The sequence below is a fragment of the Bombus pascuorum genome, chromosome 13 (genome assembly GCF_905332965.1).
Source record: "Bombus pascuorum chromosome 13, iyBomPasc1.1, whole genome shotgun sequence".
Lineage (NCBI taxonomy): Eukaryota > Metazoa > Arthropoda > Insecta > Hymenoptera > Apidae > Bombus > Bombus pascuorum.
Genome location: NC_083500.1, coordinates 12,606,734 through 12,634,710, shown reverse-complemented (window position 1 = coordinate 12,634,710; position 27,977 = coordinate 12,606,734). Strand labels below are relative to the sequence as shown.

General features: G+C 45.8%; 4 protein-coding genes across 7 annotated transcripts in view; 2 read left to right on the top strand and 2 right to left on the bottom strand.

Annotated features, from left to right (window-relative positions):
- Nucleotides 1–27,977, bottom strand: part of LOC132913237 (pre-mRNA-splicing factor Syf2) — an 86,041-nt gene that overhangs the window by 33,946 nt on the left and 24,118 nt on the right. The window lies entirely within an intron of this gene.
- LOC132913211 (probable ATP-dependent RNA helicase DDX46) lies at nucleotides 218–4,876 on the top strand. Its single transcript, XM_060971341.1, has 7 exons — nucleotides 218–411; nucleotides 546–749; nucleotides 960–1,107; nucleotides 1,225–1,539; nucleotides 1,624–1,951; nucleotides 2,033–3,155; nucleotides 3,245–4,876. Exons 1-7 carry the CDS (start codon nucleotides 392–394, stop codon nucleotides 4,197–4,199), a joined length of 3,093 nt encoding a protein of 1,030 aa, XP_060827324.1. The 5' UTR covers nucleotides 218–391; the 3' UTR covers nucleotides 4,200–4,876.
- On the bottom strand, nucleotides 4,269–17,022 carry LOC132913215 (reversion-inducing cysteine-rich protein with Kazal motifs). The gene is made up of 8 exons (XM_060971347.1): nucleotides 16,714–17,022; nucleotides 10,969–11,021; nucleotides 8,335–8,418; nucleotides 7,918–7,954; nucleotides 7,492–7,839; nucleotides 6,950–7,382; nucleotides 5,458–6,832; nucleotides 4,269–5,361 (listed from the first exon to the last, which is right to left on the bottom strand). Exons 1-8 carry the CDS (start codon nucleotides 16,853–16,855, stop codon nucleotides 4,978–4,980), a joined length of 2,856 nt encoding a protein of 951 aa, XP_060827330.1. The 5' UTR covers nucleotides 16,856–17,022; the 3' UTR covers nucleotides 4,269–4,977.
- LOC132913221 (zinc finger-containing ubiquitin peptidase 1-like) lies at nucleotides 8,414–27,093 on the top strand. 4 transcript variants are annotated; one of them, XM_060971377.1, is made up of 10 exons: nucleotides 20,774–20,859; nucleotides 20,891–21,652; nucleotides 22,297–22,534; nucleotides 23,134–23,387; nucleotides 23,465–23,768; nucleotides 23,870–24,297; nucleotides 24,375–24,777; nucleotides 24,842–24,969; nucleotides 25,052–25,275; nucleotides 25,394–27,093. In XM_060971377.1, the coding sequence occupies exons 3-10, from the start codon at nucleotides 22,329–22,331 to the stop codon at nucleotides 25,436–25,438; spliced, it is 1,992 nt and encodes a 663-aa protein (XP_060827360.1). In that variant the 5' UTR covers nucleotides 20,774–20,859; nucleotides 20,891–21,652; nucleotides 22,297–22,328; the 3' UTR covers nucleotides 25,439–27,093. The 4 variants fall into 4 exon arrangements, with proteins under 4 accessions (XP_060827361.1, XP_060827360.1, XP_060827362.1 ...); XM_060971378.1 differs by lacking the exons at nucleotides 20,774–20,859; nucleotides 20,891–21,652 and adding an exon at nucleotides 8,414–8,603; XM_060971379.1 differs by lacking the exons at nucleotides 20,774–20,859; nucleotides 20,891–21,652; nucleotides 22,297–22,534 and adding an exon at nucleotides 22,670–22,775.

Genomic DNA, 27,977 nt, shown 5'->3' with positions numbered 1-27,977 from the left:
AGATGATACGACTGATGTACGATCTATGTTCGATATCTGATCCAGCGTAACGTATACGCGTATACGCGTATTGTTGGTCGTTTTATATATGACAGATACGTAAATTTATCCTAGACAGAAACCTCGAGCTGGCCACCTATCGACGACTGTTTTACCGTACCAAGCAAATGCAGTTTCTGATTTTAGTTCATCTTCTCGTTGGTAATATGCGATCGAGTAATGGCAGCACCTGTACCACGAGGAGAACTTGGCTACGCGTTTGTAAACGAAAGTAATTTTCTCTTCTATTTTCCGACGAAATTGGAAAAGCATCGCCACAAATGACCTCCTATTAAAGATATTTACATTCCCAACAGAATCTTCAGACCGTTGAGCAGCAGATCGTCGAATCATGGTTCGAAGCAGCGACAAGTAAGTGACAACCTTTCGACTCGACTACGTTTCTAGGTTAATTCTCTTACCTTTCCCGTTATAAACTACCAATTTCGTTCGATCGATACTAATTATCCGTCCGATTTGTGATATTCGAATGGTTCGCGTTCCAGGGACAGGCATCACAGAAGGCGATCTAGATCGCGGTCCAGATCGCGATCCGCTACGCCGGAGAAGAAACGGCGACGGTCTAGGAGTCGTGATAGGGATAGAGAACGAGACAAAGGTCGGCACAGGGAAAGGAGGAGCCGTTCCAGAGAACGTGACAGAGACAGAAGAGATCGATCCGAAAGAGACAGAGATCGCGACAGGAAACGGTATGTGCGCGTAATTAATAATTCGTCTCGATTTTGTACGTTTCGCGTAGGAACGGATTGGATGGATCCGTTAACGTTACAACTTTCTTAAAAGCGTTTCCAGATTACGAGGGAAACTATGTTAGTGTATCGTGTTTGCTTTTAATCATCTTCGACACGCATACGAACAACGAAATAACGTGCTGATATTGATTGTTCTCGGTATACTAGCGGAGACAGTAAAGAAAAGCGTCTTACAGGCTCAAAGTCCTCGCGTTCGGGCAAAGATCGGTCGAATAGATCGAGATCGAGAGAGAGGAAGGAGAAAGAGAAGGGCGACAGCGATGAATTGCCGTTCGATCATACAAAGTTGGACAAGGTAATTTATATTGTTCGGGCGATTTCTTTGCCTGCCGCTCGTCGTTAAAAAAAAAAAAAAAAAGAAAAACGGTTTAAAAATCGTTGGAAAAACTCTAAAACGTGGTGTGTTTGTCAGGAGGAAGAGCAGAAAAGATTGGAATTGGAAATGCAAAAGAGGAGAGAAAGAATAGAGAGGTGGCGGGCCGAAAGGAAAAAGAAAGAGTTGGAGGCAACGAAGAAAGACGGTAAGGCATCCATATTAGCAAATCTACAGTTGCCTATGAAAAAGTGGTCCCTCGAGGATGACAGTGATGAAGAAACGCCTGTTGTCCAAAATAGCAACAAGGAATGCAAAGAAGACGGAGAAACGAAAGAGCAAGTGGAACAAGTTAAGGAAGAAGCTAAATGCGACGAAGAAGAGGTCGATCCCCTTGATGCCTTTATGGCGGAGGTATGTATATGTATATGTATACCGGGTTAATCGTACGCGCGTGTGTCGCGGGCGAAAGGTTTGCGAATGATATCGTTTAAACAGGTTCAAGAGGAAGTTCGTAAGGTGAACAAACTCGATGGCAAAGGTGGAAAGAACGCGAACAACGGCACAGGGACGGGAGGTACACAGAGCGGTGGCGTTGTTATCGTCACCGGTGTAGCCAAAAAGAAAGTGCAGAAGCAAAAGGGTGAATTAATCGAACAGAATCAAGACGGTCTTGAGTATTCCAGCGAAGAGGAAGGCGAAAATCTTCACGAAACGGCCGCTGGCATCGCGAACAAGCAGAAACGAGAATTAGCCAAAGTTGATCACGCTACGACCGAGTATCAACCGTTCAGAAAATCATTCTACGTCGAAGTACCTGAGATCGGTAAGATCGATTACCTATTAGGATATTGTTTGCACGTCGTTCGCCCTTCCATTAATTATTATCGGCGTTTAATTTGTTTAGCGAGAATGACGTCGGAAGAAGTGGAAGCGTATAAAGAGGAGTTGGAAGGTATCCGGGTGAAAGGCAAGGGTTGCCCGAAGCCCATTAAATCATGGGCGCAGTGCGGCGTCACGAAGAAAGAGCTGGAGGTGTTGAAGAAACTCGGTTACGAGAAACCTACCCCTATTCAGTGTCAAGCCATTCCAGCGATCATGTCTGGCCGTGATTTGATAGGCATAGCAAAGACGGGCAGTGGTAAGACGTTGGCCTTCCTGCTACCAATGTTCAGGCATATTCTCGATCAGCCTCCGTTGGCAGACGGCGATGGTCCGATCGCGTTGATCATGACACCAACTAGGGAATTATGCATGCAAATCGGTAGAGATTCGAAAAAGTTCACAAAGTCTCTGGGGCTGTCCCATGTCTGCGTTTACGGTGGCACCGGTATATCGGAACAGATAGCCGAGCTGAAGAGAGGCGCCGAAATAATCGTTTGCACGCCAGGCAGAATGATCGATATGCTAGCCGCTAACAGCGGAAGGGTAACAAACCTGCGCAGGGTAACGTACGTGGTACTTGACGAGGCGGATAGAATGTTCGACATGGGTTTCGAGCCGCAGGTCATGCGTATTATGGAAAACGTTCGGCCAGATCGGCAAACCGTACTGTTCAGCGCGACATTCCCACGACAGATGGAAGCACTGGCAAGAAGAATTCTAACCAGACCCGTAGAAGTTCAGGTCGGAGGACGATCGATCGTCTGTAAGGATGTCGAACAGCACGTGGTAGTTCTCGAAGAAGATCAAAAGTTTTACAAGTTGCTCGAAATCCTTGGTCACTATCAGGATAAAGGTTCCGCCATAATATTCGTCGACAAGCAGGAGAACGCGGATACCTTACTGAAGGATCTCATGAAAGCCTCTTACTCCTGTATGTCGCTTCACGGAGGTATCGATCAATGCGACAGAGACTCGACTATATTGGACTTCAAGGCTGGCAGGACAAAGTTACTAGTCGCAACGTCAGTGGCGGCCAGAGGTCTGGACGTGAAGCATCTGGTGCTTGTGGTGAATTACGACTGTCCGAATCACTACGAGGATTACGTGCACAGATGCGGAAGAACAGGAAGGGCCGGGAACAAGGGGTAAGTTATCTGTTCCTTTCCAGCTGTAATCGTTCACGTTACTTATCGTTGGAACGATAGACAAACGGTGAATTAAATTTTGCATGCAGGTACGCGTACACCTTCATCACGTCGGAGCAAGAACGTTACGCGGGTGATATTTTACGCGCTCACGAATTAGCCGGTGTCCCCGTTCCGGAACCGTTGCGTCAGCTTTGGGAGGGATACAAGGCTCGGCAAGCGGCAGATGGCAAGAAGGTTCACACAGGAGGTGGTTTCAGTGGTAAAGGATTCAAGTTCGACGAATCGGAGGCAGCGTTGGCGAACGAAAAGAAAAAGTTCCAAAAGGCGGCCCTGGGATTACAAGATTCCGACGACGAGGATATAGAGAACGACATCGATCAACAAATAGAGAGCATGCTCGCTCCAAAGAGGACGGTTCGTGAAATCGCCAGACCTTCCGCCACCAATATCGCGGTTCCTGGTCAGCCTGTAGCCAGCGCGACCGACAAGTTGGAACTGGCTAGGCGACTGGCGTCTAAGATCAACATTGCGAAGAATCTGGGTGCCGAGGCGAAGGGCGCGACGCAGCAGGCAGCCGAAGCTATACTTAAAGGCGCTGGCCCCACCAATCTTATTACAGCGAAAACGGTTGCCGAACAGCTGGCTGCCAAGTTGAACACGAAATTGAATTACCAACCTCGCGAGGAGGATCTGGTGGAGAGCGACGCGGAGGCTGGCGAACAAACGTTCCGCAAATACGAGGAAGAACTGGAGATCAACGACTTCCCGCAACAGGCTAGGTGGCGTGTCACAAGCAAGGAAGCCCTTGCTCAGATCTCGGAGTACTCTGAAGCGGGTCTCACGGTTAGAGGGACTTACATCGCGCCCGGTAAAGCACCGCCGGAAGGAGAGAGGAAGTTGTACCTCGCCATCGAATCTACCAGCGAGCTGGCAGTCAGCAAGGCCAAAGCAGAAGTCTCGCGTCTGATCAAGGAGGAACTGATCAAGTTACAGGCGTCCGGAGCGCATACCGCGTCTCGCGGTCGGTACAAGGTTTTGTAAAAAGTGAAAAAGGAGCAATGTCGTCTTTCCGTTATGTATGGAATACACGGGATACGAAAATTCGGTGAATAACGTGCGGGTAAAATTAGAAATTTATTAAACTTATAAAAAGTCTCTGCGAAACACTTTGTATTTAACGGTACAATAATGTTGAAACGAGCTGCTTGTCGGTTTACGGAGTACCGATTCAGCGAACAAAAGTATTTGCCAGCGGTCCAAATTCTAATTAACCATCGTAATTAAATAATCAGGAGTTTCGAGCTAGAGGCACGCGAAACGCACGCTGCGAGACAAGAGAATAAATAATTTGGGCCGCTCGACATACTCGATCTTTTTTTATCCATTGTATTATTGTATCCACGGAGAATATAATGTGACGATCAACCGACACTCTGTTTTTGGTAACTTAAGTTAGGACTGAAACTTTATTTACAGCTTACAACGGCCAACACGATCGTCCTTTGACGATCGTTTAGCGGCGTGGTAATTCCTGCCTGGGTAATTACGTGTCTTTGTACATGTTCCGCGTACTCCGTTTTCTTTGGCAATATTAAAAGATAGACGAAAAATACACGCTAGTTTTCTGTATGTTACGTTAGGCACTAGAGGAATCACAGTCATGGACTCGACGATACCGCGACTAACGGTAACGCCGCTAGGTAAAAGAAATGCTTTAGCACGTTCGAGAAACGCGACGAACGAATCGCTCGTTTATCGCCATCATCGACCGACGCATGTTCTCCTATACGCTTGTACGTTTCCGTGTGTGTCTCGATCGTCAGAAAACTATAGTACAAAGGAGAATTGCAAGTAAGAGCCGCGTGACGCTTGGCCCAATGGTCATGGCACTTGATATGTAGCTATGAGCAATTTCCGCTCTGGTGAGCGCTCCTAACAGTACTTCCGTCGTGATCCTAGGGCTCCTCTCCGAAATTCTCGTAACTAGTTTCTCAGTCTCAGCCACGCAGGCTCGTAGCTGTAGCGGCGATGGTCTCTTCGACGTAGGCTGTACTATGACGAATATGTCGAGGTCTGGCGTCATCATGCCACGAAGAGCGCACTGTGCCACTTGGATCTGTCGCGCCAGAGCTGACAAGAGGACCTCGAGCGCGACCGAATCTCTGTCCGCGTCCTCGTCCATCGTGTAGTATATCCTGTCCAACTGAAAAGGGACAAAAATCGCAGCGTGAGAATGGCTACCCGGCGTTGCGCGACGCTATATGTAAAAGGTAAAAGGGCGAGGGGGAGAATAACGTACCTGTTTTTTAGAATAAAAGAGCTTAGCCGCCCCACCGCAGACAGGACAACAGGCACCGGGCGGCGTGACTCCGACGCAGTACGGCTCGATTAACCGAGGGCATCGTACCAGATCACCGCAACGGGGCTTGGCCTCGTCGCCTATCAACCCGACAGCCACGCAACGGCCAAAGTAATCCACCGCCGTCCTTTCCGCCCACGCTGCGCACTCGTTCGTGTAGATCTCGCCGTTGGTACCGCAAACGGGACCGCGTAAGCTACACCCCTCCAGACAATGTCCTCTGTAGCCTAAACTGGCCCCGGATCGAATCATGGCGCAGACGGAGCGATGTTGACGGTTTTCCTTGTCGCAAACCGGACCGCTCGCCTCGTCTCGGGGATCGCAATCGAGAGGAACGCACTCGTATTGGCGACAAGATTTCTGCAGCCTGGACAAGCACACTCTGGTTCTCGGGACGCATTTTTCCGTGCTGTCGCAAGGATTGGACGCGCACGGGTCGCGAGAGGAACAGCTACCGAATTCCACTTCGTTCGCGGACATCTCGGAGCACTTTGCCAGACAACCGGACGCAAAGGTGAAGCCTAATCGTCCACAAACGGGGACGTAATGAGCCGGACAGTCACACGGCAACGAAGGTACGCGTATCTCGTCGCAATTGTTCTTCGAGCAGGTGAACTCGCCCTCGAAACAGTGACAGGGGTTACATTCCAGATAGAAGTTGGCTTTGTGAGCGACGAAACGGTCGTGCACCCAGCAAGAGTTGAATTTGTAGCAGCTTAAGGTTCTGCACTTCTCCAAACCGTGCACCGTGCATTGGCAGATTCGCAGACAACCCTGTTGGTCGTACCTCGGTATCTGTACCCAGGATCCGACGGGTACCAGCTGTTTCGACATTTCTCCGAGAGAACAAGCTGGTAGACAACGGTACGCTTGTCGGGTGAAATGAAGCAGCTGGCAGATTTCACCGTGGGCGCAAGGATTACTCCTGCAAGGTGTAACGATGTCGTCCTCGAGACGGATCACCGACTCGTTATCATGGGCGTCTTCTAAAAATGGTCTTAGAGAAACGCAAGAGGCATCGGATCTAGCTGGTGAGAGCTTGGCGCACAACGTTGCTGCCGTATGGGGACCGTTAATGGCCGACCAGTCCACGCAACTGGCCATCAGTTCGAGGCAATCTTCTCGACAAAGTCTCGTCTCGTGGATTCTGGCTTCGCACGGTCTCAGCTGCAGTAAGCAAGCGGCTGCGCGTAAAGTTTCCGGCGGGCAGGAAGCGGCGGCACGAACAGGCACGCCTAATCCTCGAACGATTCCACCTCTGGCCCAGTGATCGGCTTCCAATTTAGCTGCCTCGTCAGCCGCGGCCGAACAACTCCTACGGGGCAACGAAAAAAAGGAAATAGAGGAGAGAAGTGGAATAAGAATAGCAGCGGTACAAAGCAATGGAAGCAGGTTTGGCCGCGGTCCAAACCGAAACGCGTCGAGTTTCTACCTAAAGAGTGTCGTCGACCTGTCGTTGAATCGGCTGCAATAGGACAGCCCGGAGCAGCCCATTTCGCACGGTTCGTCGGTATCCTCGAGGCACCGTCTCAATTCTCCTTCCAGGCTCGACGACAAGCACTCTGCGTCGAGTTGAAGCCACGCGGACTCCCAGTCCGCTTGGAACGCTCTCCAGCACAGATTCTGGCACGATGGCTTGATCGCTTTGGTGCAGCACGACAGTTTGCCCGCATCTAGAGGTAGGCGAGCTGGCCTCGACGAGCCAGACTTGAGCAGGCAACTCCAAAACGGCGACTGAGGTAGAACCGGTCTGCACTTGTCCGTCAACGCGTCCATGATCTCTTGGTCGGTCGTCGCCGTATGCAGGATCTTCTTGCACGTTTCCAGACAGGCTGGGCTGGTAGCCACGTTGCAGCAATGTAGATCTATGTAGATCAACGTGTCGAGACGATTGACGGATTCAGAGTTACAACAGAGAGAGAGAGAGAGAGAGACGAGAGAGACGAGACGAAATAATCGTCAACTTCTACTTACGTTGTTTCGGATCTTCGGCGTGTTTCGCCTCGGCTACGGTTTTCAAGCACCTTGGAATCTGATGGAAGCATCCCTTGCTACTATAAAACTTGAGATTTGAAATCTTCCCGGGCTTGTAGAACAGATCCTGGCAAATTGTTCTGCAAGTGTCGTCGGATACGTTGCTGCAACAGTGTTCAGCCTCCTCTCGCTTTTCCAAACAGGAGAAGAATTCGGGCTCGTCGCTCGGCCGGCAGGATACGTTCAGATCCCTTCTGGATCCGGAGAGAGCGCACGTGGTTCGGCATATTGGATTCAGCGCTAAGTGACAGCAACCCCTACCGGTCCAATTCTCGTGTCTCTTTACCTCTGCCGGGACAAAACTAGTTAACAATTTTGCGTTGCTGTGAAATGGAGGTTAGCAAGATCGAGTCGAGACACTCTCACCGTTCAGAGTCGTGTTGACGCAGCCCCAAAATTCCGTCTGAAAGGAAGAATAAGGAAAAGTTGAAGCTGAGGGACTAATCCACAGACAGACAGTCAGACAGACAGACAGAGACAGAAAGACAGACAGGGAGAGAGAGAGAGAGAGAGAGAGAGAGAGAGAAAGAAATAAAAAGAAAAAAAAAAAAGAAAAAAAAAGAGAGAAAAGAATGAAAATGAAAACCGAGTGGAGGAACGCAAGGAGAAGGTAAGCGTATCGCCAGAGTCTTTTGTAACGCGAATCTGTCCATCTCCTGCAGTCCCGCGTCCCTTTTCTCTCGAATCGCTAACGCTAACGTATTGTCGCGGGCATCGTTTCAGATTCGACACCGTCTCTGGCTGTCGACTGTGGATTAAAAGGATCGATTAAAAACGGCTTACCAGCTCGAGGGAACAGAACTCCAGCAAGCGTCGCGTCGCGTTCTCCCTTGCCTCTGCTTCTGCCCCCAACGCCACCAGCGAGATCTGAAAGCACCGCTGCCGTCAACGTTCTCCTTTTCCTTTCTTTTTTTTCTCCGATTCTTGTTCGAACGTCTATCGTACAAAGATGGATGGGAAAAAATTGGAAGGATTCGTGGGAAGTGGAGAGGAAGAAAAAACGGGACAGCTGTATATCTGTCGATGGGAATTTCCGCGATTACTAATGCAAGGTACGACGCGTTAGAAGTTATTAAGAATCAAGGACACGAGTACGCTTGGGTCGCCACGATTTCCTGTTGCTGGTCACTGAATGACAATAGACCACCGCACGGATATCGACTGTTGTACCATTTAGGCGTTCATTCGGAATTCAATCGACGTAGATCGTACGAGGACGCGCGGGTCTATCCCGCAGTCTCGTCACGGTTACAAGTTACGACTATCCATCGGCGTGTGGTGGGTCCAGTTAGGACTTGGCCACAGCCCGGATTACGGCTTGTATTTCAATATAATTCGTCGTTTAAATCGATCGTCGTTTTTCCTTCCTGTCTCTTCGTTGATGATCCTTTACCAAAGGATTTATCAGCGATAGAGATATTTTGATTCGCGATAATCGAGCAATTAAGGGTTTTAAATAGAACTTTCCAGTCGAACTACGTTGCAAACGTTAAGGGCGTAAACGATAGCGAACCGGAGACGACGCACGTATTTCTGTCGCGGTGTATTCTGGGAGCTATGCACAGCTTAGCCTCGTCGCCATTTCGAAAGGGGTGCGTTTTTCTCGCAAAACTTTTCCACCACAGCTAGATGCCAGGCATTCTGATCGCCGTTGTAAATTACGTAAAAAGCATAGCATGTAATGCTATGCCTCGTTCGGATCTAGTTTCGCCAATCTGGTTTGATCAAATTCCGCAATTTTTACGTTTCTCCGATGAAATTGTTAACGAACTTTTATAGAATCTCTGACTTTTAAAGACTTTTAAATACCTACGTATATGAATATCTTTTACACGTATAAGTACGTTTTCGGATTCGCGATAGTCGAACGAACGTGTGTCGTAACGGTGCCGATGGAATTTCAAAATACATCATACAACGCACGTAACAGTACAGAAACTCGCGTTGTTCGCGTCATTTGAAGTTACAAGAAAATGTCTCTAACTGTCGGAACAGTTTGGCTATCACGATGTACGATTTGTCGAAGTGCAAGTCGCTGTTTTATTTACTTTGATTCAACTATTAGAGGGGGTAAAAACATGCCTGGATATAAATAACCGCAGGCATCGCACGATTCATGATCGTACGATGATGTTAGTGTTTGCGGCCGTTTGCGGCCGTTTCCGGTCATTTCCAGCGGACGCTACTACTAAATCTGTTAATCGATCGTTTCGCGTTTATTTGTCGGTGCGCGCAAGAAAAGGCGGGAGAAGCAGTTGAAATGTTTATCGACTGTTGTCGTTATCGTTATCGTTGGACCAGCCTTAAATCTAAAGCGCATAGAATGGAAACTACGGAGAAGCGGAGCCGCGTTTCGCGTTGCTAGACGCGAAAGAGAAGCGACGCGGAGAAGACTCGGTTCCGCGGGTACAAATTGCGGGGAAACACGATATCATTGATACGGTGTCTGGTCGAGGATGCGGAGCCCGTCAATTCGTAATATTTGCGTATGAATGAGCCGACCGGGACCCCGAGGGGAGTCGTGCGTAAATCTCTCAGCGGGTCCCGGTGTCCCCGATATTATCTCGGAAGGGGCCCTATGCAGCCACTTTTAAAGAAGCTACAAGCACGTGTGCGCCCCGCGTAGAGTCGCGTCGCGTCGCGTCGCTCCGAACCGGGGCCCTGTCGAAAAACCACCGTGCCTTTCCTCTTTTTCTCCTTTCACCTTTCTACCGTCACGCTTCGTCCTTCTCGCGCAGTTTCCTTTTTATTCCCGAGAGATCCTAATATATCCGTGGACGCGGCATATTTTCTACCCTCTATCGCGCCGGGGTCGGGCCACCGATATTTATCAGCCGGTCAGCGATATCGCATTCGCCCCGTGAAATTATATTCCTCGGAACTATCTTTTTCACATTCCCACGGAGATCTTTCGCGCGCATAATTAATAGACGCGGTGGAACGTTTGGACGAATTTTATGCTGCTCGCTCGCTGCGTTCGGCATTCGTAGGACGTTGTTCTCCGAAATACGTTTACGTTGACGAATTTGATCGATTTTTTTTTCTTTTTTTTTTTCTTTTTTTTTTTTTTGTTGCTGAAAAATAACGGAAATGCTACTAAACGAGAGTGATCCGCGTCTGATTAAACGTCTCTCTAGCCGTCGTTTCGTACGTGTAACGAAAATTAATTATAAGGAGGAAATAAGACGTGTATATGAGAATATTCGTGGGAAAGAAGTCATATAGAACGGGGATGAAATAGTTTTGAAAATCTTGCGGCTACTGTTTCGCGCGTACCGCGATTGTGTTTGCTGGTGAAGCACGTGGCACCTTTGCAGGATTCACCGTCTATTCCGTTGTTCGAGTCGAAGCGCTATCGCTTGTGTCTCTTTTTGGGCTCGCGAGTGCATAATAAAAGATTGAGAGAAAAGGAGGTACCTTGGAGCAGACATTGCGACAAGATCCGGCAGCCAAGGAACAGCAGGACATCTCTGGAACAAATAAGGCATAGACGCAAGTCAGATCTTTTCGGTAGACGCAAAAACACATGGCGATGATCCATCGAGAGGATCCGTGGAGAGGTCGCGTATCACGATCCTTTCTCCGCTTTTCCTTTGACACGAAACAGACGCGTGTCCTGCGTTACGTCAGTTGGAAGGAGGAAGGATCCGCCTTTATGGTGCCGGATGAGGGTACGCGGGACGCGTCAAGACCGAACGACCCTTGGAAAAGGCACGACGGACGATTACCGCGAAAGTCTCGAGTATTTGGAAAAGCCGTCACTTTTACACGTGTTACGTACATTGGGACACGTATTTTCTAATTATATCGTTTTACACCGCCATCCTTCGCGAACGGATCGAGAAATTGAACTTGCGTATCGCGTCGTTTAACGATAACTCGAGTATCGCAGTGCCGGACGCAATCGCGACGATTTCTTTCAACGATCGCAAAGTGTGATCCGAGAAAGAAATCCGTCGTCTAATGCGAACAATTTCTCTATCAAGCACTCGTTGCTGCCTTTGAACGATACAATTACGGATAATGCGTGCGTCGAGTTCGATACGAGTAGACGTTTCTACCATGTCCCTTAAAGCGTCCAGATCTTTATTTCGTTATATCCATTCTGCAATTTCCATTCTTCTCGTGACACGAACGTTATTTTTATTAAATGATCTCACGGTGAGAACGTAGACACGTGGTGAGTGATGCCTCGGACATGCCGGCAGTCGCGCGTAACTCGTGTCGTAAGTCGTAAGCGATGTTTTACGACTTTACGGATATAATATGCGGGTCCAGTCTCCGGTGGAATTGAGTTTTGAAGGAGGACCGAAATCGTGGATGCCGGCCACACGATAAACGATGCACACGAGGCACGGAGAGCCTGGAGACAAGAAGAGGGTTCGAAGCGTGTTACACAATTAAGTTAATAGACACCAGTCAGACAGAAATTGCGGCTAACTATGTTTGCCCGCGTGACTCGCTTCGTATATCGTGTACTCTTCGTCGTCAGCAGCCTATTTCTCTTTCCTCGTTTTTTCTTCCACCTTCTTTTTCCTTTTTATTCGTTTATTTCAGGCAGTACGTAGGAGCGTAGGAACGTAGGAGCGTTTAACGCGCGACAAGTTTGTGCAGCTGATGAAATAGGAAAAGCGAGGCTAAGGTTGCCCGTTTTCGTCAGAGAAATAACAGCTGGGGCCTGTCGAATATCGATTTCACGAGGGACGCGCGAGTTGTCTCGCTATGTCCGAGGAATCATCGCGTAATCTAATTGCTAAAAATAATCGAAGAATCGTTAACCTATTTCGAAAGGTTAGAGAGGAAAGGTAGGAAAATGGCCTTTGATGTCGGTGGCTAAATTGGTGGTGGAGTTGTGAAATTCGCCGTGGCAAGTGCGTCCCCTGAAATCGTAACGGGTTTGCGGCTTCTCTCGAGGAACGACACAAAAATAGCCAACGTCGTTTGCGGCCATTCGACTTCCAGCCCGATCTAAGCTGCGAAAGTCCCCTTAATTTTATCCAGCCGGATGAAATGGAACGAGCGAAACCTCTGTCTCTTTGAACTCGGTGTTGAAGTTTAAAAGCGGTTCTGAGAAAGTTTTCAGAATCTTCTTTGAAATTTCTCAGACCTCCCTCCTCTCTCTCTCTCTCTCTCTCTCTCTCTCTCTCTCTCTCTCTCTCTCTCTCTCGATATCGCTGTCTGTTCCATAATGATGATAACGAATCAGGCATCGAGATTCTCTTTCTTTCTCTTTTCTTCTTTCCTTCTTTCCTTCTTTCTCGAGGGTTAGAAAATACGCGATGGCTCGTTGTTGCAATGCGATCGAAAGAAACGTGTCAACGCGAATGTCTTGGCGTATGCCACGCGTATCGCGCATGTGGGTGAGAGCGCAGTATAGTTGCATATAAAAGGGCCATGCCTATTCTCGCAGCTGCGCCTTCCATTGCCATATCGTGCGCGAATGGTGACATCCACGTCGTTGCACTCGTAAAACTCGCACGATTCTCCCACGCCTAACGATGATAATCCTTCCAGCAGATGTAAGATAAGCCAGGAAGTGGGAAAACCTTGCACGAATTTGCATACGAACCGACGACTCGCATAGATTCGAAACGACATTTATTCCAGAATCGTAGGTATGTCGCGTTTAAAATTCCATCGATCCCATTTTTATTTGACGATTTAGTGGCAAAGTTAAAGAATAAATGTTTTCTTGGTATACGCGTAACAAAGTATCCCGTTTGTGCGCGGACTGATAGGGTGCACGTAGTCTATCGATCAACGATCATTGTTGGCTCGTTGAACCCGCCGGTCCAATTAGCTCTAATTAGTACGCGGTATACGACGAGTCCGCGTTTTCGTCTTCCGAAGGATCCCCGTTTCGTCGCGCCAGGCGCAAGTTATATCGCCGGCGTAAACGCGCTTTCTCGGTAGCTGAATGGAAATATAATCGCGCACGATAGCGGACAGTGGAAAGGGTGGAAGGAATTGATACGGTCGTCGAGCTTGCCAACGTTTATCGAAGGCGACAGAGAGGAAGAGGATCGATCGAAAACAACATATAGACGAGTGATTTCATAGAATTTTATCGAAGGATGGGAGAAAGAGAGAAAGGAGAGAAAGGAGAGATAAAAAGAAGCGAATCGAGATACTATATACCGAGTGTCTCTCGACGTGTTTTTATCCGGCGTGAAGCTGTCACAGCGGTTTTACGTGTTTATTTATCTCTGCACTCTCCCGACACACCGCGGACATGTATCGAAAGGCGGAGTATGTCTCTATACTCTACACTCTACACTCTACACTCTACACACTCTCTACGCTGCATATACACGCTGCTGGCTGGTGGACCGTGTCAGGGCCCTGCCGATCGCGAGTCGCGTTCTCCTTTAACCCCTTCGTTTCGGCGCGGCGCGGCGCAGCGTGCTCGTTCCTTTTTTCAGCAACGCGTTTCGCGACAACCGGTCCAAAGAAATCGTTGCCCCGGAATCTCCAGCGCAACAGCGTCGACGTAAATCTTTCAGGAGGTTCCGACTGTTCGTCTAATTGCGGACACTGTTGCGAAAATCATGTAACGGGACGCGTCTCCTGACTGTCCAAACCGACGGTGATTTAATTACCGCTAAAGAATTGTGACGGCGCTGAGAAATTGAAAATCGAGACGCGGATAAATCAGCGATCCTCTGCAAACCGTCCTCTGATATCGTTATGTTATGCGCCAAACGATCCGGTTGGTAAAGATCTTGTCCTTTACGGAGAAACGAGCGGATCGTTGGGCCAAAGTCGCTCGCCGGTTGCTCGTAAAAGATCGTAGAATAAAAGTTGCAAGAACGTTAATCGTCTATCACGACGATATACGGGTCGTTTACGAAAATATTCCAACGTTTACAGAGTACGTTTACCGTGTGGTATTACAGAGTACGGTATGGATCAATGATCGATAAGAACAGCACGACGAGCCCGTTTCTCTCATTACCGTCTTTTCAATTTTTCCCGTCACTTTATGACGAGAGGAAGCTAACGATAAGCGATCGGCCCGATCAAATGGAAATCGATCGTTTCGGTATGGAAATTGAAAAATTTTGCGCGTCATCTTATTTCTAGATTCTGCTTTCACAGTCGTCCGATCGAGCTGTCCCGTTACGAAGACTTTCTGACGACGATCGCGTATGACAAAACGAAGAAGGCTTAGGCGAGGAACAAGTCGGAAAGATTTCGACGAATAAAGATCCGTTTGACCGAGTGATCAACGACGAATCGAGCGGAGGAGGCATTAATTGATAAGTTGGATCGGTCGATACGATGTATTCGGAGTAACGTTGCCATAAATCGCTTGCGCAACGTCGCGTTCCAATTTCCAGCTGAAAGACAGGCGAAATTGCACGCGCGGCATAGAAAGGATTTACGCGCAAACAGGCACGCGTTAAAATTACTATGATCCGGCTGGTTTTGCGTACTAACGCGGCCAAAAGCCAGCGGCGAAACGCCGAAGCGGGACAACGTTCCTCTTATCCCTTCTTTTTTCCTCCCTTCTGTCTCGTTCATCACGCAACCAGATATTATTTCATGGCCCTTCGCTGATGGCGCATCCAGCCTGAAATTACTGCAATCGAATGACACCTTAACGATGTTTTATCGCGACTACCACAACGGGTCGAACGAACGACGAGAACTTTTACGCGTGATTTATCGGTGGAGCTTGGCCATGGCGCAAAGTCTTGCCTAGGTGTGTATCGTTGATAGAAACAAGCGGCGAGTTAAACGGCGAGTTAAACGGCCGCTCTCAACAGCGGAACAAACGCCTGTTCTACCGAAACGACGGCTTTCGATCGTTAGCGTTGCATGGCGTAAATATCGGTGCTGGTTGTTAGAAACTACGTTCGCCGTTATACAGTGCGTAAAGTACGCTGACTGATAGACGTATACCGCGGTGACGCGGTATAAAGGCCGCCTTCCCTTCGAACAGAGAAAAGGTTCGGCATAGAATTTATCAGATATCAATTAGCACGAAATCATTCGAGTCGCGTGCGCACTCAACGGATAACGTGATATTAAGTCACGCTGACGCGACGCACGGAGCGGAGGAAACACGCGTACAACGGAAAGGTGAGAGGATCGGAGAAATGCGCGACGCGTTATCACCTCGCGAACTCTATACGAACGCGAACCTATACGAATACGTACGCGCTTATACGCCTATGCTATGTGTACATATACATATATATGTGTATATACGTATATACGAGAATACGCGGCCGCCAATGGCTCTCTGCTTATGTATGTAAGTACGTATGTATGTATGTGACTCTCTTTCCTCTTATTGTACAAGAGGCGTTCGAACCGAGTTGAAGAGAGGCAGGGGCGAAGGACCGTTAGCGACAGCTCGTTCACACGCACGTGCACCATGTAAATTTCGAGACAGAAAGAGATTAAAGATCGGCAGACGGGCGACGAAACGCGGAACGAGCATTTTTTAAGAAATTCCACGAATCGCTAGTGTTTCGTTGATGGTGGCGTGTACGTTCGTTTCGATCGTTTCGATCGTTTCGATCGTTTCGAACGTTCGACGAATGCAGTGGCAGTTTCAATTAGCGAGGAAATATCGCGGAAGTCGGCCCAAGGCGAGGAGCGCTTTTTGTCGCGTCGATTCGCCTGAGAAGCGAAGAGAGTTTCCGTCCACACTTGAGCGTACTTAGCCACACGGCAACTAGATAAACAAATGGCTGGCCGCTTCTCGAGCATGTTGACGATAAAGTCGAAGAAGGGAGAGCGTTAAGATGACCGCGCGAATCGAACGGCGCAAGAGGCTGACAAAAGCGGCGAGAATTAATACGGAAGGAGAAGCGAAGGGGGAGGGGGGGGGGGGGGAGGAAAGAAAGGAAGGCAAGTGCGCACATGTGGCCAGAAGTTGTGGCCGATATCGTCTCTGACGAGAAAGATGACAAAGATTCGCTGAATTTGTATTTCAGCGGAGTCCGAACGAGCGAGACCGACCAGTTGACACGAGCTATTTTAAAAATAATCGCGGTTCATCTGGCGCCGCGATAACACGACTAGCAGCACGACCAGGCGAATTGGACCAACTAATGTTTCGTTGCTCTGGTGTTTCCGATAGTCGGAAGCTCGAGTTTGCGTCGCCGAATCGCGAGACCGAAATAAAAAATTGACGAAATAGAAAATTACCTTGCACAGCGTCGTGAAAAGGAGTGGCGACGACGATGACCGTCAACATCACCGTCGACAACCCGATCACCAGCATCGTTGAATATCGCGCGTTTCCATGAAATCGCGGTCGAGTCTCGAGATCCATGATCACTGACACCATCGGCGCATCTTAAAACACAACTGGCGCGCGAAATCTACGAACGATTGCGAACGACAGCGACAGAGTTGGCATGTCGGCGAGAAGCGGACTCGCGCGAAAACCAAGTGCACTGGAGCGCAGTCTGCGAGCGACTGAGCTTTTCGTCGCACTCGTGGCCTCGGCTCTCCGCTTCGGTAAGCTTTTTACTCGACTGAGTGGGTGAGAGGAAGAAGGAGACCAGACATCGAAAGAGAGAGAGAGAGAGAGAGAGAGAGAGAGAGAGAGGACAGGCCCGAACGTGAGACAGAGACGGAGGGATTGCGTGTGGGAGGAGGGAAAAGACGCGTGGCGCGTTGTCGTTGTCGTTGTCGTTGTCACGCAGTGCAACTGCTATTGTGATCGTGACATCTTCAGGCTGTACCTACACGATCCTCGGTATGCATTTTTTCGCCGTTCGCTTCAAGAAGCCTCGTGACTCTCTCTCTCTCTCTCTCTCTCTCTCTCTCTCGATTGTTCCAAGTTATCGTTGCATATCTTCATATTTAGAAGTTGAGTTAATGTTGCGCGTTGTTGGAGCGAGGAACAGAGGATGACACGATACAAGATTCGAGTCGTACAGCTGGTATCGATCGTTGGTCGATTTCCTTATCTCCAGGCAAACGGATTATCACCGTTCTGAGCGAACGTTGACCGTACGTCGAAGCGAGATCTCATCGAAAGTCATAAATTCGAAGGAACCAGCTCGGCCCGTGGCGTGGGTCAGAAAGCCACATTCCTGCACCGGGTAAACTGATAACCCGCGTTTGTACTTCCTCTGATAGCGATTGAGACGTATTACGAGCAAGCATTCGTTCGTCGTCGACTATCGTCCAAACACGGATATCGTTCGTTCTACTAAGATGTTTGACAGAATGTGATTCACTTTAGCAATCGCAAGCTATTCTCTGATAACTGTGCTCTTTGTACGGTACCGTTCTCAGTCGCTCGACGCACGTATGTATCTAAGTAAGATTTAATACAAAATAAAGAGATCAAGTTGCGTTTGCGTGGGCGTGCGAGCCAATTACGATGGCAAAACGCGATATCCCGTATCGATGCGATGGAAAGTGGAAATATAAGTTGCGCGGTAGAATAATCTCGAGATTCATTGACTAAATTTCCACTCGGATGCATCGCTGTGGGACGCGGGTTCCGTTCGAACCCCTCGCGAAGGCAATCGACTCGATGGTCGAGTAATTTATTAATTTATTCCGTCGATAAATCCGTTTCAATCCGCACGTAGGCTGCGGACGGATTGTTCCTCCTCGATTCTCTCTCTCTCTCTCTCTTTCTCTCCCTTTTTCTCTCTGTTCCTTTGCATCTTTATCCGCTTTATCCCTCAGAGCAGGCTTGCTATTTCATCGTGGAAGCGCACACCAAACGCATCGGACCGTTATTTGCGATAACAATTTTATCGTCGGTAATCATACGATTCGTACGGTCGTATAATTAGAATTCGCGAGGCGAGATGGCCGCGCGCGGCCTTGCAGGAAAATACGAAAGCTCGGCAAGGGAAATTCGTAGTCCATAGACGGGAGGAAAAAAGACCCGTGGATGAAACCAGTTCCAAGTCGAACATGGATAAATACGCGCAAAGTTTCTGCAAATGTGTACCGGTTTACGTCGCGGCATCGTCGCGGCATCGTCGCCGCTTTGTACGCTATAAAGACCATTATTACTTGGTACGCTCGACGACTAATTTGCAAAATGAACGGTTGATGGCATTATCTTGGCGATGCTCACGAGTCAGTCCTAACACTTTCAACCATTATCAACGACATTCGCGGTTAGGGAACGTCGTACAATTTCCTCGCCGAACATCTACTTTAACCCAAATGCTGCCCCTTTCGAGAATATTAAGCTACAATTGTCAACTTACTACGATACTACGCTGTAGAAATAATCGACGATCGTGTGCGATTAACGTACAAGAATTTAATTCTCTCGGCACATTCGGCGATTGGTAATCGAATCGGTTCGTAACAAAAACGGGCAATCGCTTGTCTTTTCCTTTTTCTTACTTATCCACCTTGTATTCCCCATAACCATTGTATTTGTAGAATCGTTTAAGTTTTCTAATTTGACGTTCGAAAATTTGATGGAAAAATTTAACACGACTTTTTCTTTTTCTTTTCTTTTTTTATTATAATCTCCTCGATGTTGGGTGCTACATATACTCTCCGATCAAGTAGTACCACGAAGGTCTTTCCAGTTGTTTTAGGAACGAGGCTGGTCTTAACGTATTCCATCGATGGGAGATCGTGCCAGAAACGTTTTTGCAACGCGGACTTTGCTCGGCTCGGCTTAACTCACTTAAGTAGTCGCAGTGGTTATTAATTATCCAGTGGCGAGCATTAATTGGACGGTATGTTATGCATCTATCGGAGCACCAATGACGATGAATTCCAATTTCCTATTACTATAGGCTTACACGTTACTGCATACTATCACGATCTATGATCTTTAGACGACATTCTAGAGTCTAGAGAAGTTGCAAAGTAAAAGTAAAGTAAAGGAGTAAGAGTAAAACGTGTCGAAAGTTCTGAGCGATCGTAGTTCGATGACCGAGAACTGTACACGGTATGAAAGATCGATTTTTTCAATGAAAAATTGGCCAAATCGAAATTCGTGGCAATCGAATCGATCGTCGTGCAGAGTGGAAAAGGTGTCCGATAAATTTGCCGGCGATTTACTTTCCGTGCATGCGCGTTTCAAGTATTTGACTCACGCACCCTTCGAACGAGCGAAAGGAAGAAGGAGGGATAGGGCGAGCGCGTGACCAAGGGGAAAGACCAAATAGTTCTGTGAACATTGCATCCTCCGTCAATCGTCGGCTGCATGTCAATGAACTAGCATCGACCATCGGACAGAAATCGAGGACCAGCTTACTCCTTGCTAGCCATCGTGAGAAATCGAGTTTCTCGCGTAAATTTGTCGCGCGTTTTCTACCGTGCCAAAGGAATGTCTTAAGCACGATCAGAATTCCCAATGCCATTCTACCTGCTATTTGATCACGTTACGAACAAGCATACGAACAAGCGTGATGCCAGTTCCATTTTTCTTTCATTCGTTGCATCGCAAGCGTAACATTCGCCTAACGAAGCTTCTCCTTCGACTTTGCATTAGAAACGAACGATCGATCCGACTCATCGAATCATCGAAATACCAGCCAACGCTTTCGAGTCACTCGCGAAAATCAACTCACCATTGAAAGCTGATTGCGTTCTGCGATTCGGATAATGCACCGTGTCGAGACCGTTTGCCGGCTTGTCATTATGGAAAATCGACTCGTCGTAGAGTCGCAGAGGAACAATAGGGAATACAATGAGAGAAATTGGAACGCATCGAGCCGGCAATAAGAATTCGCGCGTAGAAAAATGTCTCGGGTGAACGAAAAGGTCAAAAGGAAAGAACGGTAAGAAACCGATAGCTTTTAGGCAGGTTAGATTTTCGTCGAAACGCAGATGATCTTCTTACATACGTCTTGACTGTTGGAGATAACATTTCTCGCGATCGTTGGATTTCAGGTCTTTCCGGCTAACCTTTGAGATCGTCGATAGCCACGATTTAGATGATCGCGATTTCTCGATAGATCTCGTTATTTGCGCAACCAGCGAGTTAGCTGAAAATACCGACTAAAAGCTGAAACCCGTAACGCGGAAACATAAACGCCGAGTATCATAAATAAGATTCAAATATCTCGAGCCTGCGCGCTAAGAGTGCCGCCATTGAGCGCGTTGTCATCGTAACCCGATATACATGCTATTTGTCGTCGTGAAAATTTTCCTCGCTGCGCAACGCCGTTCGCAGTTCGCCGTCGCTTCGCCGATTCGAAGTGAATCTAAGCGAAACTATACGAGAGCGAAAACTATTCCGCTCGAGCCGGCGAATCAAACAGATGACATTAAAAACTATTAAAAAGTAATTATATCAAGCCCACATTCCGATAAGATCGTAAGCAATGTTCTGAATTTGTCTGATTGAACGTTCGTAAGCGATATCGGGAAGAAATTTAAGGGAGAAAAGCGAGGAAAGGTTTACCGACCGCGTGCGACGTCGGATGGTTCGAGGGTGGCGCCGTCGGCCAGCGCCTTCCGCTCTACAGAAACGCAACCCTCCGGGCAAGCGAGTGGCGGAGAATCGACGCGGTGGGGTGGTGGAACGATAAACTCTTTCCGTCAAAGTGTCGGGGTGGATTGGCGCTGTCATATGGAGGCAAATGAGGCGCCGTGTTAGGCGCCTGTACGGCCTGCACGGACGCCTTGCTACGTGTAAAACAAGTGTGGAAAAAAAAAGAAAAAAGAAGGGATTGCAAGGTTGGCGCGCTCAAACAGATGCTATTAATTGGGTGAGTGCGAGGGTATCGGATATCAAGGAAGCGTTAGAGGCGCGAGTGCGAGAGTACACGCGTTAACCGCGACCTCAAATGGGTCAACCCAACCCAGCAACCTAACGTGTACTCGTTTCTTCTTGCGATTCACTGGTTGGCCTAGTTTCCTCGAGAGCGAGCGAGCGAACGAGCGAGCGAGCGAGCGAAAAGACACGCCAACTCCGCTTGGTTGGAAAAACGACATCGAAAGTGTGCACTCCTCTCGATCCTCTGTGATTCTCTCTGGCCGTTGTGGCCGTGGTCGTCGACGTCGCCATCGTCGTCGCGATTCCCTCTCGTCGAAACTTTGTTTGCGGAACGAGAGCCATGGGATTCTCGCCGGCCACGGAAATGCATTGATTGACACGCGAACACCGCAGCGAAAAACGGATTCAGGTGATAAAGCAGAGGTGAGAGATCGCGTTGCATTTCCTCTTACACGGTACGGAACTACGATTCAACGAACGCGGACCGTCCTATGTACTGGGAAACGTCTTCCATTCGTGGAAATCGTTGCATCACGGATGAGCTGTGCGGGCTTTTCCCTCTACTAAATCAGCTGACACGGTGCATCGGAAACGAGCCTGTACGCTAGTTTTGCTCGTGTTATGGTGTTTTCGTGCGCTGCCGCTTGACAATCTCGCATTCGCGAGAAACCCAACGGTTAACCGCGGTACAATCGCCTGTACGCGACCCTGAATTCAATTATCGATTCTCCGAGGAAAATACTCGACAGTGCAGTTTTCATGTACTGTCGCGAGTTACTTTGTCTAAACCATTGCTTAAATTCTTCTGCTGTTGGTTTCGTCGACAAGAGTACCGTCCGGTGCGATGTTTCAATGGCAATGTATCTCTGACCATTGTCACGAAGTTAGTTGGATCGTTTAAAGGTTGATTCGTTATACGATACGGCTGTGTTTTAAATTGCCGAGCTATCGGATGTTAAGACTCGATTCAACACGGACGCACGATTCCATGCACGTTGATTAGGATCTTGCACGAGCGATTTCAATAAATGGCAGTTTAATAATTTGCATTTTTATTTTTATTATAGGTCAGCGAGTGATTTGATTGCATGTAATAAAAATGGCGACCAGTAAACCACCGGAAATGAATTACACATGCGAAATTTGCGGCCTGGAAGGTTTCAACGACGAAGAGATGAGATCTCATATGGTTTTCTACCACCTCCAAGGAGCCGCAAATTGCCCCTTTTGCGATTTAGGCGAAATTTCGCCGACGGAAATGTTGACCCACGTTAACAGTGCCCATCTCGATTATCTAACACCAAGGTATATATGGTGTAATTATCTTTTTAATCTTGTATGTATGATTTTCTTCGTAAATATCCCTTAAATACGTCATAAAGCGTTCAAACTGTTCCGATTGCGAGGAGAAATGGCGGCAAAAATGGGCCTTAGATGTCGCGCTACTACATATATCTGTACATTCTCTATTCCGTTATACAGAGTTTCTGAATTCTTTCCGAAAATACTTATCCACGGGCTATTTCCTTTTGTGTTTGATGATCCGGTTTGTTTACTACTTGATTAACCATGGATGAATTGACGCCGCCGAAGAAGCATTAACTTACCATTAATCCTAGTTACTTCTTCTAATATTTTTCTTGTTATACGTAGTCTTCCTAGTCTTTATGCGACTGTCGTTTGTCAAGTACATAGTGGCCATGTGTAGACAGTACTATAGATTCAAATGAATCGTATGAAACATGATAAAAGACTACAAGGAGAAAACAGCATGTGAATTAGATATTCGTCGTAAAAAGTAATAAATACTTCATACTTTTTGTGTACATACAAGTATCGCTTACAATCAGTGTATATCTAAAGTATCTATGTACGATGATAACTACTTATCTCAATTGTTACAGTACTCCAGAGAATGACATGATGGCATTTATCGATGATGATTCGTTAGTGGATGATAGAAGAGACGAAGAATGTCGCGGCCCATGTCCTTCTCCAACTATGTCTCCAAGTCCTCCGCTTCTTCAAAATGGTTGGAGCAGTTCGTTCAGTCCACGGGTTAAGCAGCAGCAAGAAATACCAAAAGTGGAACCGCAGATTCCTAGTGCAAATGTGAATAATAATAATAACAATAATAACATTGGAAATGTTAATAACGGTACTAAGAAATTTGATCAAGTTTCAACTGGTATAGCTCGAGTCCATGATGCGACATAATCCAGAATATCTTTTCAGTTATCGAAGGTGCAGCTGGACACGGGTCTCCGCTGCGTTCAGGCCTAAATTTGCAACTACGTTCCCATGCTTTGCCAAAACTTCCAGTACAAGAATGTCCTATGTGTCCTTACAGTTCTGACAGTCCACTAAGGTTAGAAGAGCATATCAACAGACAACATTTTGATCTCACGTCGCCGTCCTTTCCACCTGAATCTCCACCATCGCGTGATGGTGTCTTCAACTGCCCACTCTGCGTCACATCTTTCCCAAATTCTTCTGATCTCGAGCTACATGTTAACATAGAACACAAAGACATCTTGAGGTAAAGTAAGATTTATATGTATTGCGTGCATAATAATCAGCTGTGTCTATAGTAAATTGGCACGATTTGAAAATCAAAATTATCGTATTCCTTTTACAAAGCCCTGCGAATGGCGCAGCTTCCCAGTCAGCTCAGGCAACCGTCGGTAGTGATACACCTGCGTGTCCAGTTTGCTTCAGTACCTCGTTTAAAAGCAACGACGAGCTAACTGCACACATTGAAGAACATTTCAGTAAAAAGTGCACCCCATCTCCTATAACTCCAGACTTGTCTACCGACAGAATGTTAGCAAAGGATATGGAAAGACTTGAGAAGGAGCTTAGAAAATTACGCGAACAACGTGAATTTGAGTTGTTAAGGGCGCAATACGGAATGGACAATCAAGGGAATTTTAGAGAACAAAGCGTCACCAATATGCAGCGGGCTGTGTATTCCGGCGAAATGACGATTGCTGATTATTACGAAAGACAGACCGAGCTCAGAGTTGCTGAAAGCAGCGGCATCGATGATGGCAGTTCTTGTACACGCGGTTATAATCTTTTCTTTCCACATCTATTTACTTATAACGTTACGAATACTTTTCATCACTTCAGCGATTCTTTATAGGGCTAGTTTCCAAGATAAGGGCTGTCAGTCAAGCATGTAGTAACGTGTTAAGCACCTGGATGTGTTCTACCGTAGACCACTATGCAACTACCTATGGAGACAAAGGATGGGGATGTGGTTATAGAAATTTGCAAATGTTAATTTCGTCACTTTTGCAACATACAGGGTACAACGAGTTAGTTTATAAAGCGTGGAATTCTGGTTTGGGTAGCGGTAGTTCTACCAAGAATCCACTACGAAGTTCTATACCGTCGATCTCTAGACTTCAGAAGATGATAGAGTGGGCTTGGGCCCAAGGTTTCGATACTCAAGGAGCTGAACAGTTGGGAGGAAAATTGGTGAACACCAGAAAATGGATTGGCCCCACCGAAGTAGTCATACTGTTGTCTAGTTTAAGAATAAAGTATGTCCTTCAATTTCTATCATCTTTTTTTAGAATCACATTACACATCGTGTTTCTATCACAGGTGTCAGCTGGTAGATTTTTATACACCAACTAATTCTGATGGCGGACATCCTGAAATGTTTAATTGGGTTTTACAATACTTCCAGCGGTGCGATGATTTCAAGCCACCTCTTTATTTGCAGCATCAAGGTAAAGACTTACAACGGAATTAAGAAAGCGAGGATAAAGAGGAATTTAGGAAAGACAACATACATTTTATTATTGTATGTAGGTCATAGTAGAACAATAATAGGAGTAGAACAGTTAAGAGATGGTTCAATAACAATGTTAGTACTCGATCCAAGCCATAGTCCAGCACAAATGGCACAATTTAACAGTACAAGTAGTGCACTTGGTGCGATGCGTTTGGTACGCAAATCGATTGCAGCGATGAAAGCGAGACAGTATCAAGTCGTTGCTGTTACCGGTATCATGGAAACCGACTTGGAGTATCACGTAAGCTTTCATATATTTATTCGTTTATTGCTTATCTTTTTGCTTATAGATACTATAGATGTGATTATTTATTGTAAGAAGGTTAATTAAATTAAATTACGATCATCTCTAACTTCAGGAAAGCAAGGTATTACGTTTGATTCGGTTGCCACAAGATAGGTGAGATTTACTGGCCCGGAAAGGAATTAAATCTTTTGGGAAGACGATAGACTGCCTCAAACCAATTTTCTCCAGCATCCTTAAAGTTACATGACCGCAGTGTTCTAGGTTTTATCATTAGGAGGTTTGCTCCACCGTAGTAGTTGCAGAAGTATTATTTAACGATATATTCCTGCATATTTTCGCCGTCATTCGTTGGCTCCTCAAATCACGTGTATCTAATAAGCCTGCGTCGTGGTTCAGAATTTTTGCAGTTGAAATTGACCGACGAACCTATAAAAGTTGTACTTTCTAAGAAAAAAAACAAAAAAAAAAAAACAAAAAAAAAAAAAAAAAAAGGGAGGGGTGTCTATATGTTACGCGTACCGATCATTTTTTAATTCAGACTCAGCCCTGAAAATATTGTATTTGGGGATGTGTGCTTGGAAAGAAAAGTTACAGTCACGATGAATTTGGGGGATAGAATCAATTCGGTCGTCATTCCTTGGTCATAATGCTCTGCTCAATTTTCGTCGCACCGAACAGGCTGTGCTAACTTTTAGTCGACCAATCGTCCTATGCCGATCGGTGGCATCAGCGAAAAAAGCCATGGCAGATCTTGGAGAACGAGACTCTTTCGTAGCTGTGATGCTGTTATCGATTTAATGCTAATCACCGATTCTAAATATTTTTGAAGACACTCCACGTGATCAGAACGTTAAAGAAAGCATTGTCCGTGTTTTAACTTCTCTTTCACTTGTACTTTACATTTCTATGAACGTTGTTGTCATAATGTTGTCAATTTTTAGTCAATAAAAGTATCAATATAACGACATATTGCAATGCGCGTGGCGATAACAAATTTTATATACCGTCAAAGATTACTATTCTCTAATCAACTTCTATTATCATTGCTTCTTTTCTTTTTTTTTTTTTTTTTTTTTTTTTTTGGAGTGTCTACAAGAATAGACGACATATTTCCATATATTATATATACATTTACCTATATACATATACACATTCTTGCACACACTCTTCGTTGTATTACACTTCTTTCACTCATACATAAAGTACAACTACTTTCATACTACTTTCGGATATTCTATTTAATTATCGGATTACATTAAGGCTACTACTCATACGTTAATTTATAAGTTAAGAACAACGTTGCGAGAGAAGAACAGAGAGCAAGACAGTCCATTCATTTGTTATTTATATTACACGATTAAACGAGTTACATTGTTTACATTATTATATTTATAATCATCTGCGTTATTACTGTTATTATCATTACACTTATTGTATATTATAAATTGTATTGATAAACATTTGTTATTTTCAAGAAATTTGGAAACTATCAAAGAATTCGATGTTTGTTACTGTGAAAGGTATTATAAGAAGAAAATGTATTATTATTTTATAGCTTTGATAATTTATAAAATGCACTAATTGAGTGAACATTTGTCTTTCTACTCACTAGAACCAGATGCAATAATTATGACTGACAGCAAAGATACGGTTATTACTTGCATTATATTTTTTCATACGCTCATTAAGAATATGTTCTATGTTTTTGGAATGTTCAGGCAAAGCAAGCTATGGAATTGTTAAGCAAGTGTAAAAAGAACTTTAAATTACTCACATGTGAAATTAAAATATATGCTTTGTTAGAATTCCCAATTTATGTGTGATTGTTTTACACCATTAAAAGAAAAAATACTTTCTCAATTTCCATATCCGATATTATATATTGCTCACGCGGCTAAGGAAATTTAAATAAACGATACATCTGATACAAACAACATAACTTATTTATTTCTAAACTAATTGCTTAGTATGTTAACATTGTTTTGACAAAAATTAAGTCAATTACATAAAGTAAATGCTATTTACTACATTTTTCGTTCAAAATGCAACCTGAGCATGTTATATAATAATTAATAATATATAGCTAATTTACATTTATATGTTGAATCCTAATGACCGCATACAAGTTTTATGCGCTTCTATCAAATCTTTACAGTTTTCTTCACCTAGTAGGATAATGCTGAAAAAGAATTAATGTTTTTGAATACAATTGTACTAAAAGATGTGTTTCAAGATGAGGTTATGTATTAATTCGCAAATAAAATCATGCTAATTCAGCTACACAGATTTCGTTAACAAATTCTTTTACTTGTTACTTATAAATTTTCGAACTTAATTTAAAGACATTTGAAGTGAAAACATTATTTTCTCGAATATTTAAATATATTTGCGTACCAATCGTCCCTTGCCTTCTTCGTTTCAGGACAAGCGCAGCAAGGTTTCAATGGTTTGTCAGATTTTTGCACCTCCTTCGATTCCGCATTAACGGTTTGTTTCGGCTTATCATTTACAATACCCATTGTTATATATCGAGTACAATATTTCTAACTACATGAAGCTCTTCTAAAACCGCTTACATGCGTCGAAGATCATCGACAAACTACACCGGCTCCAGCGCCTCTACTCTTAGCTTCTTGAAATTCAAATTGCTGCTAAAATATCTTCGGTGAATAACATTAGTAAACAGTATAGAAAAC

Bases quoted from the DNA above. Each gene is read 5' to 3' on its own strand.
- LOC132913211 (XM_060971341.1), top strand. From the start codon at position 392: ATGGTTCGAAGCAGCGACAA. The intron at 1,540-1,623 runs GTATGTATATGT...TCGTTTAAACAG, and splicing joins TTGATGCCTTTATGGCGGAG to GTTCAAGAGGAAGTTCGTAA. The intron at 3,156-3,244 runs GTAAGTTATCTG...TTTTGCATGCAG, and splicing joins GGAAGGGCCGGGAACAAGGG to GTACGCGTACACCTTCATCA.
- LOC132913215 (XM_060971347.1), bottom strand. From the start codon at position 16,855: ATGGTGTCAGTGATCATGGATCTCGAGACTCGACCGCGATTTCATGGA. The intron at 6,833-6,949 runs GTAGAAACTCGA...GTTGCCCCGTAG, and splicing joins AGGTCGACGACACTCTTTAG to GAGTTGTTCGGCCGCGGCTG. The intron at 5,362-5,457 runs GTACGTTATTCT...GTCCCTTTTCAG, and splicing joins TCTTTTATTCTAAAAAACAG to TTGGACAGGATATACTACAC.
- LOC132913221 (XM_060971378.1), top strand. From the start codon at position 22,329: ATGGCGACCAGTAAACCACCGGAAATGAATTACACATGCGAAATTTGC. The intron at 24,298-24,374 runs GTTATAATCTTT...GATTCTTTATAG, and splicing joins TGGCAGTTCTTGTACACGCG to GGCTAGTTTCCAAGATAAGG. The intron at 24,970-25,051 runs GTAAAGACTTAC...TATTGTATGTAG, and splicing joins TCTTTATTTGCAGCATCAAG to GTCATAGTAGAACAATAATA.